Raw genomic sequence first — 13,557 nt, 5'->3', positions numbered from 1 at the left:
GAACGCCAATGGGAACGTATTTAAACTAGAAATAGAGAAAACATATGATGTTTGTTCTTTATCACTTTATTGAACTGCACTAAGATTTTCTGTTTCTCTTTCGCCAAGCCTCAAATATGTTTATTTCATTTTAAATACACTAGTTTATAAAGAACAGACTTAATATCAAAGATCATCAATTTTAGATAAATTTTTATTATCAAAGATTAGAAATAATTAAGAAAATATCGATTTTTGAGAGATACCGACTATTGATATAAATTTTTTGTCGCACGTATTTGATAATTATAATTTATAATATATTATTAAATGTAATTTATTATCAAATGTTTCATAAGTAAACATAAACATATTTATGACAATATATTATATGCATTGCTATGAAATTATAATTCTTCTTCTACATAGGTATTATTTGAATGAATAATAAAACATGAATAATAATAATATAAATAGTTTTAAATAAAACTAATATTATCAACAGTCGTAAATATATGTATGTAGTCTAGAAAAATATCAGACTAATAAGAATTCATAAAATTAGTATTATATTATAAATTGTCTAAACTTTAATATGCGAATTTTTATAAGATTATTTTTAATAATATACTAAAAGATATTTATGTAAATTTTAACTTTAATTTTTTCGTCACGAGACGAGCAAGCGTCCAATTTAATGCGGTCTGCTACGGAGCCGCGCGAACGGATTTCCAAAAAGCGCCGGTAGAATTACTCCGATTTAGCCGAGTGGCCACGTCAACCGGCCATTTCGCGAAGCGTTTTCTCAAAGACTAGGAAGGAATCACAACGAAATTATTAATTAATAGTCAGAATTAAATGAAAAACACAAAATATCACTTTATTTCACAAGTATCACGAAAGTACAAGATTTAGAGCAAAAGCGACTTTCGGAGCATCGATCGTCTCTATGGAGTGCTCGAATTTCGGAGTAGAACAGGAAATGGAGCACGTGGCGGAAAGCTCTCGCAAGCTCTAGAACCGAATGGTACTGGCTTCCGTTTCCAGTTAGCGCTATCCCTATATCCAATCAATTTCAAACCGCGCGCTTTACACCGAGACAATTTCGGCTACTGGGAGCTGGCGCCGCCGCGCGGCCGGCATGTGTAATAAAGTAACCGGCGCGTATCTTACAATGGCTTATCGATGATCAAAATAGCGCACAAAATTTAAAATTTAATATGCAATTATAATATAATTGCTATTTATTTATGCTATTGCTATATTATTTATGCTTAGGTTATATGGAGAAAATTAAAATTCCAGAATCATATACTTATAGCCTTTAATTCGTATCTAAGCACTGGATGATGTAAGATTTCAATACGAAATTGGATAACTTTAATGTCTTTCTCAAAGATGTTTTTAAAATCTTTAGATATTTCTTTAATTTCTTTTAGACATTTTACAACATTATTTTTTTCATAAAAGTGCTTCAAAGTCCAACAATGATAACACTGCGAGAGTTTTCATTGTGAAAGCGAGCAAAATGAATTAATTTACTGTTTATAATTAATCAATATATCAACATTTTTTTAAATTTTTATATTTTCTTAAACGATATACTATTAGAATATTTTTTGACAAAATGTATTTGTAAGGAAATAAATTGTAAAGAAATAAAAAAATTAATGAAAGGGATTTCTATAAAATTAAATTTTTGATTGTCGAAATTGAAAGATAAAAATGGTTAAATTTCTTTCACGATTTTAAATCAGAAATAATGTAATAATAAATCTATATGCTATTAATAAATTATTTTGGCTTATTTTTAGTATTTTTCATATTTATACATACAATATAAATTATAATTAAAAAGGAAGTCTTGCACAAACTTCATTTTGAGAAAAATCTATCGAAAACTATTTTTAATTGGTTTCATGTTTCTACCGCTATAATAAAGTAAATTTTTAAATATATTTTCTTTCGTTTATACGAACCGCTTCGCAATCGTCATTTCAATTATACTTAATTTCTTAAATGCGGGATTGTGTGGCGTGTGTGTGTGTGTGTGTGTGTGTGTGTGTGTATGTGAACGAAAAAATGAGAAAAAAATGAACTTATTTAAAAACGTACCTCAATACATAAATTTTATTAAGGTATACATATGTTGATTTATTGTTTTTTTTTCTTTTTAATGATAATATTACCCTATTTTTTAATCTGCTTATAACGTAGATCGAATTTCGTATGATACTCAATTGCCAAATCAATTCATTGGCCCTATTATAAAATAGAACTGATGTACATATTTACATTATTTACAACATTCGTTATGGATACGTATAATATGAATATATTTAACTAAACAATTGCACATTTGGACGTCGATGTTGGTTACAGGTGGGCTTCTCGAGCTACCTGAATATCCATCGCATATCAAATCATTTTTTAAAACGACTAAATTTAATGGATTCAGCGGAAACTTCAGCGTACAATTGCTACTTGGCGATAATTAGTAAGCAAAAGATTTATATATATTAATTAAATTTGAATGGCAGATAAACGATGGAGTCGATTATTGTTATTAATTCATTTCTATCTTAATACATGTATAGCATACAAATCGAACGAAAAATACTTTAACCCTTTGTGCTTGAAAAAAATATTGCCTGTAATACCATATATAAAGATTGCAAAGTTACAAAAAACACACCAGAATACATCGAATGTTACAAAACGTGCGAATAAGGAATACATTTCAGGAATAGATTTTTAAATACAAAACATCAATTTTTCTTCACTAAAACGTTTTTTTTTCATTTATTACTTTGTTTACGCATTAATTATTAAAACCGATTATATTGTTAAAAAAAAAAAATTGATATATCATTGCCCTAAAAAATCTATTCTTGAAACATTCAACGCCTATTCAACAACGCCAGTATTACGTATTATTGCAAAGAATTTAACTTACTTTTCACAGATATTCTGACTTTCTGATTTTACTCCTATCAAGTATAGTTTAGAGTTGCAAAATGTCACATTTACAAGTTACGAATTTGCCCATACAAAGTTATACACACAATAATAAATTCGTTCTCTATCTTAATTGTGATGCGCAATTCCATTACGAGTAGAATCTTGTCATGAAAAAACTGAATCTGTTTGTATCAACCACACTTACTTTCACTTCCACTTACGCGCTGCTCGAGTACATTGTAACGTCCTATATCTATTTTAATGATTCACGTATTCACAATAATATATATATATATATATATATATATATATATATATATATATATATATATAATATATATATTTATATATACACACACACATACACAAACATCCTTTTATTTATATCATGTTCACATTCGGATTGTTTTTACTGTGTAATTGTTCTTATTAATACACAATGTCTATATCTTCTAGAGCTAACTGGATATCTTTTGTCAAAATTTAGTTTTTCGTGGTGATATTTTTCTTCGATTATTCTTCTTATATTAATTGCCAACAAGTTATTAATCTTAGCTGAGCAATGAATTGTATGAGCCCAGTGATCTTCGAAAGTAACAAAAGGTAAAATTATTTGCACACTTTTGCTACATGAAATATCCCTGTCGAATAACAAATCGAGTACAAAGGGTTAATAGTTTTAAAACAGACTCCATCATAAATATAATAGTCTAACTTTTTTTGCACAGATTGCTGTATTAACGTCTAGACTTAAATTATCGAAATATTCAGAAATGACCTTAGTCATTACTGATGGTCATTTGGTCACTTTTTTCAAAATTGATAGTTCAAAGTTGAAACTCGTTTTAGCAAACGATTTGATTTGCGTAAAAGTAATCAAATAATCGGTAATATATAATCAACACATTTCAGACAGCTGTAAATCCTCTTTAATATTGCTCCCTTGTATCAAAATAATTAAAAGCCGCCTAAAAACAATTTTAAACGTGTTCTTTTCATTCTTTATATTCATAAATATGCGCATCTGCTTACTTAACAGTATTATGTATCTATGTTACACTTACAAACACTTAACCGATTTTGTAAATGACATATATATTTTGGTATATATTATATAATTATATTTAAAAAGTACGAATAAAAAAGAAAAAAGAGAGAGTAAATCCGAAACGATCGGTATCGAACGAAACATCTTTTTTTGTCATTGCAGTCAATAAAATAAATTTTTTCAAACCGATATATTTCGAAAATAATAACAGCAATATAAAAAGCTATATATAACAAAAAAAAAAAGGAAATGCAAATTTGAGCGTTTTTGAACTGAAAGTATTTAATCGTTTGACTATAGATGGTTGTATAGATCAAAGAGTCGACTAAGCGGTCGCGCTCCTCTTGTTTCATGTCAAAAAAATATCAATCGGCGATAGTGCTTCTTTTATTTTTTATCGACGCGATCGTGCCGTTCTTTTTTACATGCAAGATTTTTTTATTCGTTTTTAATAAAAATATAACGACAAAGATAAATAAAAATATACGACAAAGATCATATGAAAGCGAAAGCCTCGTTTCAGTAAATCCGCTTCGAGTTATAATGCTAACGGTAACATCAATTAAGCCTACTGGTGACATTCATGACAGATAGAAACAGCGCGATCGTGCCATATGACACTCCAATGATTATTAAAAATCGGTTAACTATTTTATACATCATAAATCTGACACATCTCGAAATAGTTTTCTATCTACTTTGAAAGCGCCTATTCATCGATTTATCTTTCGGACTTACAATCTTTGTCAAGTACTATCATTATCGCAGTATCATTCTAGTAAACTGATATAAAACTAAAATTAAGGAAACATGGCTATTTTGATTTATAGAGAGCAATATATATAAAGAACCAACACCGATCAGTCTTGAACTTGTAGTAATCAATAAAATACAATCTTATACACAGAATATATAAATATAGAAGAATAACAACTAAGATTTCCGTAATTATTGTGTATATAGTCGACAATTATAATATTAATTTATAGGCCCTTGTATGGAAAATTGATCGCAATTTAATATAGGTTGTTTCATGTTTATTATTGGATTTACCTGGGCAAACTATGCGCAAATATTCGTAATATATCTTCGTGTAAAAGATATTGTAAAAGATAAAAAAAGGAAAAAAATTCTTTACAATCATCGTAAAAGTGCTATGTACCTTTGTAAATATTAATTGGATTAATTACCATTATATAATAATTAATTACTATTAGTTGGCAAACGTGTTCTTTCATTGCGTAGCAAATTTTCCTCCGCAAGAATTATTCAAAAATCTTTGTGACATATATTATGATATTTAATCGTCATTAAAAATTTATCAATAGCTTAGGTAATTGAAGTCTGAAGTCACTGGACCTACCTACGCAAATATTTAAAACGTAGCACATAACATAATTAAACCCAACCCCGTACAATCAAGATTGCTTGACGATACGAATATATTGTAAATAACAACTTCTTTAATCCTTAGATATCTTCACGCTATGTTTTACAAGAAAGAGAGAGAGAGAGAGAGAGAGAGAGAGAGAGAGAGAGAGAGAGAAAATAGAATAAAAACAGATTTCAATAAATATATAAACTCAATTTAGAATAACATTTAACAAATTTTAAATATAAATTTTTGAATAAAATTTTTATCTATTTTTAGATATTTTCAAATTGATAAATAAAAAAAAATATAATTATAATGTACTGCAACATATTGTGGATAACAGAATTAATATATGTACACATAATATATATATATATATATATATATATATATATATATATATGTGCATGTCTTTTAGAAATTTTGAAATTACATAAAACAAAGAAGTCCTCAAAATATTTGCACTTACATTAGACGTTTGGATACCTAAGGATTCTATCTTTTCTTTTTTTTTTTAATGTTTTACTTTACGTTAAATTAAACTAAATCACATTTTAACGTAATTTAAATATTAGGGATGTGTCGGCTAATGAATTTATCGTATAATTGGATGTTAGACAATCCAACATTTATCGTCACCGAATAATCGGATATTATTCGCCAATTACAAATAAATTGAAAAAGTGAAGTGTATTTTATACATATAATATATTACATATTATATATATAATTTTTATATGAAATTTTCCTTTGAAATGCATTGTTCAAGAGATATTAAAATGCATTATTTAAAATGGGGCATCCTATGTGTTTGTATGTATGTTAATCAATAATCAAACTTTAAGTTAAATATTGGTAAAAATATTTAGTTAGATTCATCAGACATCGTGAAATATCTTGAGAATCTATATTACATCAGATATCTGGCCAACTTAACTAAATATTTTTATCATATATTTTAAATAGTACAAGTTATTAATTTTAATACTCATTATATATCAGAAATTCAAATTTTATATATAATTATTATTATCTATTAGATTATGGAAAACGATTTTTTTCGTAATTTCGGCTGGATATCAGATAATTGTCAGATATTCGGCACATCCCTATTAAATATTATACGCATATAAAATATCAATTAATTTGATTAATGAATTTTTTAAAAATAAAAATACTTCGCATTTATTAACAAAAAATAATTAATAATATAACAATTACTCAATAGATCAAAAAGGAAAGATGGAGACTTTAGATAAGATAAATTTACTGGTCTAGAATTAAACCGCACGGGCGACAAAGTTAATGTCTCCGATTTATTCTACGTATGGCAATGCTTAGTGTTACCATAAGACACTTTTGGATATATAAAAAAATTCACATACCATTATAGTATAATATTAAAATGTACGGCATGTATAACGTAGTAGTATATACTCGTGCGAAATCGAATAAAAACCCTTAACAGTAGACCCAGTGCTTTAGACTTAGCACTCGAATACCGTTACGGTGACTTAATCGTCTTCATTGTCATCGGCGCGTCGAACATGTTTATACGCGTACAGCCGTACATATTCGTTACATATCTTCTTCCGTATCGCGTGAAATGCGTACGTATTTCCGATCGAGTACAATAAAACATCGACTGTTGTTATTCGTACGTCGATCGGCGCTAAATAATCTTAACTAAATTTCGTAGTACCGACGGCAATTGCAGCTATAATTTAGAAGAGGACAGCAAATGGCTAAACAGATAGCAGATACTGTCCTATATGAAATTCAAGCCGAACCAAGCCAGCTCGAGAATTGGTTCAAAACTAGGATTGACACCACGTTACAATTTCGACGAGCTCAGCTCAGTCTGGAACACACACGCAAATGGCATCTACAGCGCGGGGAGACTCGAGCTCGTCGAATGTATTACATCAAAGTGCAAAAGTATAGTTCCAGTTTCCGCTGAGCGTCCGCTGTGTAATCTCGCTGTAAGTAAAACAGCGCGAGACGGTCGCTCGTCGAGTCGTCCGACTCGTCCCGACTGCGATCTGACGATGACCTAGCGATCCTCCTCTTATTTAATTCTCGGTATTTACAGGCTCGCGCGCATGATGAATTCGCACGTGCTTGTTGTGATTGGACTTGGTGCCGCTGGACTTACCGCAAATGTGGCACGTGTACGGTCGCGCGCCCGAGTGCACCCGTAAGTGCTCCTTAAGATAGTACGAGCGGTGGAAGGTTTTGTTACACACATCACACGTGTACGCCTTGTTCTCCTCGTGCTCCTTTACGTGCCGCAGGCAATTGTATTTGCGGATGAACTGCGCGCCGCAATAGTTGCACGTGTACGGCCGCACGTTCCGATGGGAATTCATGTGCGCCGTGTAATCGCTGTGACGATAGAACGCCGCGCTGCACTGAGTACATTTGAACGGCTTGGTGCTGCGCGCCGCGTGAGTCCATTTGTGCAGCTGCAGATTCCACTTGGTACTGAACGCCTTGGAGCAGACCTGACACTCGTACGGCCGTTCCCCGTTATGCACTCGCATATGCACCGCCAGCGAGGATCGCAGGTAGATACACTTGCAAATTGGGCACTCGACGTTCTCACTTTCGCGCTGGGCATCGGGCACGAATCGGCGATTGTGAGCGCGACGCATATGACGCGTCAGGCTGGCCATGTGGATGAATCGCTCATTGCAATACGTGCACGCCTTGGGCTTCTCATCGTGAGTCTCCTTGTGCCAGGCGAGTTTTTTTTTCGTATGAAACACCTCGCCGCAGTGGCATATATAGTCTTTGAGCTTCTTCTTGATATTAAGATGGTGTCTGTTTTTGTGCTGAGTCAAATTCGAGTATCTACGGAAGGTCTCGTTGCATAGGCTACAACGAACGGGCGCGTTACCGGTGTGACCGTTGGTATGCTCCTCTAACTTCTGTTTGGTAAGGAACGCCTTGTCGCACACGGTGCACGGGAACGGCTTGATGCCCAGGTGTCGTTTCATATGGAGCTTAAAGTTCTGCTTCCGGTAGAAATACTTGCCGCACTGTCCGCATTCTAACGGATGTATCTTCAAGTGGGCGTTGAATAGGAACACTGATGGGAACTCTTCATTGCATATCTGGCACTTGGAAGTCTCGCGTATGCGTTTGTTTACATCAGCGATATGCACGCGCCGATGATGTGCCTGCAGAGACTTCTCGCTGTTGAATCGCTGATTGCATATCGTGCAGATCACCTCGATGTTTGAGGGTATCACCAGATTCTCACCGATCTTCTGGTCATTTTCGGCCTTCGTCAGACCATCCGAGCCAGGCTGCGATGGCGGCTGCAGCTGATGCAAGAGAGGTTGCTGATGATGATACATCTGTTGCATGTGTATACTCGGCACAAATATATCGTCGAACATGTTTATACGATTGTCCAGCAATTTGATGTCCTTTACCTCTGGCTGATCCAATTGGTCTCTACTGCTACTGGGCATCGCATCCTTGTGAACTGTTGTGCTGTGAACTCTGCGCTCCTTTGGGCAATCGAACACTTCGCTACAGTGAGAACACTTGAATGTCCGTTTGGTCGGTGTCTTTCGGTCTCGATCCAGAAACAGACTTGATGTAAAATGCGTAGCCAATGATCTACTGTCCAACAACGGCCCGCTGATCTCGTTGTCGGATCCTTCCGATTCTTCCCAGCTTTCTCGAGCCAAAAGATCATAAGAAGTTGACATGCGTGAGGATTCTTGACCCATGTACAACTATACAGTAAAACCGCACTTTAGAAATACACAAAGAATATAATTAAATATAATTGATGTACGTTAATTTAAAAAAATATAATTGTCTAAACAATTAGCAAAAGAGATTTTGTTTGTTTGTATTATTATATGTTTGTCATTATTTCATTTGCATAAATTTTATCTTAGATTTATTAAATTATATATAATTTATATGCAAATAATTTTGTTAATATTTTTTAGGCTACTTCAATTTCATTACTATAAGAATGTAAACATAATAAAACATTAAGATATGATAATTTTACGATAATAATTTAAATAACAATAATTTCATAATTTCGTAATTTTTAAAATATAATGTAATAAAATATTTAATAACTACTCCTTTCAATGAGTCCATGGAAAAGGTAGGGTATAATTTACAACACATTTTAATGACTGTAAAAAGATCAATTTAAATAATAATCAATGATATGACTTAAAATCAATTTATCATAAAATTAATAGGTAAATAAAAAAAAAATCTAGTCTTGTGTTATTCTTATTGCTCATATTTAACGCAGATAAATAAAAAAGTTTAAAGGAAAAAAAAACTTTTTTAAAGTAAATGTTTATATAAGCTTTTTGTGAATATAAAAGATGGTTGCAAATGTCGTCATAAATAATACAAAGAATTATATGTAAAGAACTCCTACTGTATATGGGGACATTAAGAAAGAATAATGCACGTTACAAACCTGCCATGCAGACTGCTCCGTGCACCCATTGCTTTCTTGTTCCGACAATTCGCCTCTGGGCGGCATAGTCTCATCGGCACGCATATTAATACTCTTCACCTCCTCGTCGATGCCTATCGCACCCTCGCTACTTGCCATGGATTGCTGGCTAGTCGCGCTCACCGCTTTCTGGGACGAGTCACTTATAAACGTACTAGTAGGAACTAATATTTGCAGTCCGTCGAATTCAAAGACATTAATCGGCCCGGCGTGAGCATCCTCATTTATGTTGAGCAGTTCCATCGATTGCTTCGGCATCAACGACTTGGCGGAGTGAAAACTCCTGGATTCGGCGCTAGTTGTAGGATTGATCGACTCCGAGAGATTCAGGAGATTCTGCGTCTTGGTGCTCGTCGTGATGGAATAGGACTCGTGCATCAAGACGGACGATTGCGTGTGTATCACGGGGAACGAACTGACGTGCTCGGTAATCACGGACTGATGGTACGTGTAGCTGCTACTCGATTCCTGAACCTTCGCGACGTTCTCGCATACCGCGACCTGTGCCTCCTGACGCTGATGATCAGTCTTGATTTTCTCCTCCTCTACCTGAGAACAGTCAATCGGATCTTTTTCTGCGGTGTTACCTACGCCATTGCTGTCCTCATCGTGAGTCACGCTATCGCTGTCGACGTGGTGAAACGAGTGTACGGACGTGGGTGAGCACGGTTTGCTGAGATCCTTCCTGACTCTCAACACGGAAATACCGCTGATCGTGGACAATGGCGTATGCGAACGGACACCGCAATCCGCGAAGGGCGTGTGTGGACTAGGAATTTCATCGATCTCCATGTCCGCCTCGTCGAAATTGTCCTCTTCGTCCATTTTCTCGTTTTCGTCCTCGTCTACGTCCTCGTCGTCGTCCTCATCGTCCTCATCGTCATCCTCGTCATCGTCGTCATGCATAGGCGTCGCGTCATCGAAGCCGACACGATGGCGGTACCCGCTGAGATTTTCGTACGACCCATGCTCCGATCGCGAGCTGTAGTGACGCACGTTTCTGCGACCCTTCTTCCTCGCAATTGGGGACGCAGGCGCTGAAAAACTATACTTATAATTATCTGAATGAAAAGTTCTATCCAAAGTTCTTTCTAGGGTGTCGTTTATTTTCGAACAGTCTATTTTGCATAACGAACGACAACGTTTCTCTAACATTCTCAGTTCATTGGCTACGTAATTACTCGGGCTCCACGTATTGTTCTCCTCCTGTATGTCGGGCAATATGTGATCTTTCTCGTGGGCACCTGGAATTGTGACTACCGTATCGTGAATCACACTCTCCTCCCGATCCACCACGGCGTTCTTCTCCTTCGCGTCTACCAATCTCTCCTGATCATTTTGCACATTACTGTCTTTCTGCAGCGAAGCATTATTAAGTTCCGTTTCCATTATCGTTATCAGATTCTCCAATTTTTCTACCGAGTTAAGCTCGGGTTGGACAGAGTCTTTCAACGCGTCTATTGCTATTATATCCCGCGGAGATGCAACGTTACTGTTGACGTTGCTGCCATGACTTACGGGTCTCTCGTCGCTTATTACTTCCGACTCGCGATCGCAAGCCACGGAGTCGGCGTCAGCCGTTGCATTAGATTTTCTACTGGATACACTTATATACCCCTTCTCCATGATCTGCTGCGTAAACTGTTGTGTTTCCGGTTGCTCGTACGTCACAGATTTACATTGCATATCCGTGGTCGAAATGCTGGTCGGCAGCTCCTCGTCCACCATGTCCGGCAACACACTCTCCACTTTGTCATCGGTATTATCTATAGCGCAAGCGATTGTAATAGATCTAGTAATAGTATTATATTCGTGCTGCACCGTACTTTCACCAGCGGATGTAGAACTTTGCGTCTGCTGCCCCCGGTGATCAATCGGCAGTGCACTGCCGTCGTCGCTCTCCTCCCTCACCCTGACGGATGTATCCTCGTTCTGCAACACCGGCGAGGCCGAAAGACTCACATCCGGTATAACTTGTCCAGCCTCGGACTCCGTATCTGGTAGAATCTCGGGCAGAATCTGCTTCGGCTCAGGACTATTTACAGGAACTGTCAGGGTTCTGACGTTGCTCTCCCCAGCCACCGTGACTACTGGTCGGGCCCTCGTCGTCGCGCCAGGAATAGCTGCAACTGGTGAGATCATTTGGACGGTGGGTATTTGCTGTTGGTACATACCATATGGATTATACAGCATCTGCATCATCTGATTGGCTTGCGGCGCCATCGCGTACTGCGGTATCATCATGGTCCCATTGTTCACAAATTGCTGATAGCTGAATGAGGTGAACTGCGGTGGCATCATGGTGCTTATGGGCGGACATTCGAAGATAGGTCCTACAGGATATGGTGAATGAGTAGAAATATGCGCATTCTGCGAGACCTGGGACGACGCTTGAGGCGTCTGGATAGAAGAAGGGGTCTGAAGTGTAGCTTGCGATTGCAGTGATAAAGGTAATGACGTTGCTGTTGTTGTCGCTACTGCTGCTGCTGGAGCTGGTAGAGCTTGTTGTTGTTGTTGTTGTTGTTGTTGTTGTTGCTGCTGCTGTTGCTGTTGCGTCTGCAACGAGGAGGCGCTGGCTTTGATAAGAGCCTCTATAACCTGTTCCTTGGGATGAGTGTCCAGATGTTTTTGCAGACTGATGCCCTCGCGTAAATAAAGAGTACACACGGGACAAGCCACGGCCCCGACGGGCGTTCCCGCACCGTTGAGCTCCATCGTTATTATTTTATGGCCGGCGGTCGATTTTACACGTACGATCGTATTGACAACCTAGCGGGAAGAGCGTTTCACACATACGACGGGCCGACGCAACGAGAACGGATCCTCTCGTACACAGGCATCCGCTTCTCGTTCAAGACCGAGTGCGATCGTTGCCCGTGTGTGCGCGTGTGTGTGTGTGTGTGTATGTGTGTATGCGTGTGCCTCTCTTTCTCTCGCTCCTTCTTTCTCTCTCTTTTTCCCTGCCCGTTCCGGCCACGCTCCTCTCTACGTGTTGAAATGGAATAATCGTCGCCGGGGCGGCCGTCTCGCGTCACATCTCGTCGCTTATCGGGCACGCGGTCGCGCACGCACACGGTACAGCTGCACACCGCTGTGCCCCAAAAATATCGACGTCCATGGCTGTCCCCGTAATGCTTAACAGCCGTACGCGATGCTGCGTGTCCTGTGCGATGTGCCGCGAGCAGCAGCGGCGGTGGCGGTGGTGGTGGTGATGGTGGTGGCGGCGGTGGCAGCGGCGGCGGCGGCGGCGACGGTGGTGGCGGCGGTGACGGCGGCGGCGGCGGCACTGGCTCGCCGCCACCAGACAAATCGATATCCTGTTAAATCGCCAGCCAGCCGCCAGCCTCCCCAGCCTGCCTGCGCTTATTAAATTACACCTGCCTGCACGCGGCGCGGCCGACGCACGACGGACGGACGGACGCGTGTTGGGACGCGCGCTGCGCTATCACTCCGGGCACACACGGGACTCGCGCACGCACACGGCTGCCCCTTTGCACGGCGATTATCGCGACGGCATGTCTCTTTTTTTTTCCTCCCTCTTCGACACGGCACGGTCGCGGCCCCAAAAACACAACAGAAAACAGCGACGGACGATGATAATTCCGCCTGGGAAAAGGAGCGACGAGAGCCACCCGAAGCCCGCAGCGCGACATGTGGCGCTCCCTGCCAACTCGTCGCCGCGACGCT

General features: G+C 37.9%; 1 protein-coding gene across 1 annotated transcript; it reads right to left on the bottom strand.

Annotated features, from left to right (window-relative positions):
* Positions 1 to 2,078: 2,078 nt before the first annotated feature.
* LOC105431851 (uncharacterized) lies at positions 2,079 to 13,527 on the bottom strand. The gene is made up of 2 exons (XM_011646306.3): positions 9,832 to 13,527; positions 2,079 to 9,112 (listed from the first exon to the last, which is right to left on the bottom strand). The coding sequence occupies exons 1-2, from the start codon at positions 12,583 to 12,585 to the stop codon at positions 7,436 to 7,438; spliced, it is 4,431 nt and encodes a 1,476-aa protein (XP_011644608.3). The 5' UTR covers positions 12,586 to 13,527; the 3' UTR covers positions 2,079 to 7,435.
* Between the last annotated feature and the right edge of the window lie 30 nt (positions 13,528 to 13,557).

The sequence above is a fragment of the Pogonomyrmex barbatus genome, unplaced genomic scaffold (genome assembly GCF_055798465.1).
Source record: "Pogonomyrmex barbatus isolate J1 unplaced genomic scaffold, ASM5579846v1 scaffold1, whole genome shotgun sequence".
Classification (NCBI taxonomy): domain Eukaryota; kingdom Metazoa; phylum Arthropoda; class Insecta; order Hymenoptera; family Formicidae; genus Pogonomyrmex; species Pogonomyrmex barbatus.
This window is presented reverse-complemented; position numbering and strand designations above follow the sequence as displayed.

Bases quoted from the DNA above. Each gene is read 5' to 3' on its own strand.
- LOC105431851 (XM_011646306.3), bottom strand. From the start codon at position 12,585: ATGGAGCTCAACGGTGCGGGAACGCCCGTCGGGGCCGTGGCTTGTCCC. The intron at 9,113-9,831 runs GTTTGTAACGTG...TTTACTGTATAG, and splicing joins CGGAGCAGTCTGCATGGCAG to TTGTACATGGGTCAAGAATC.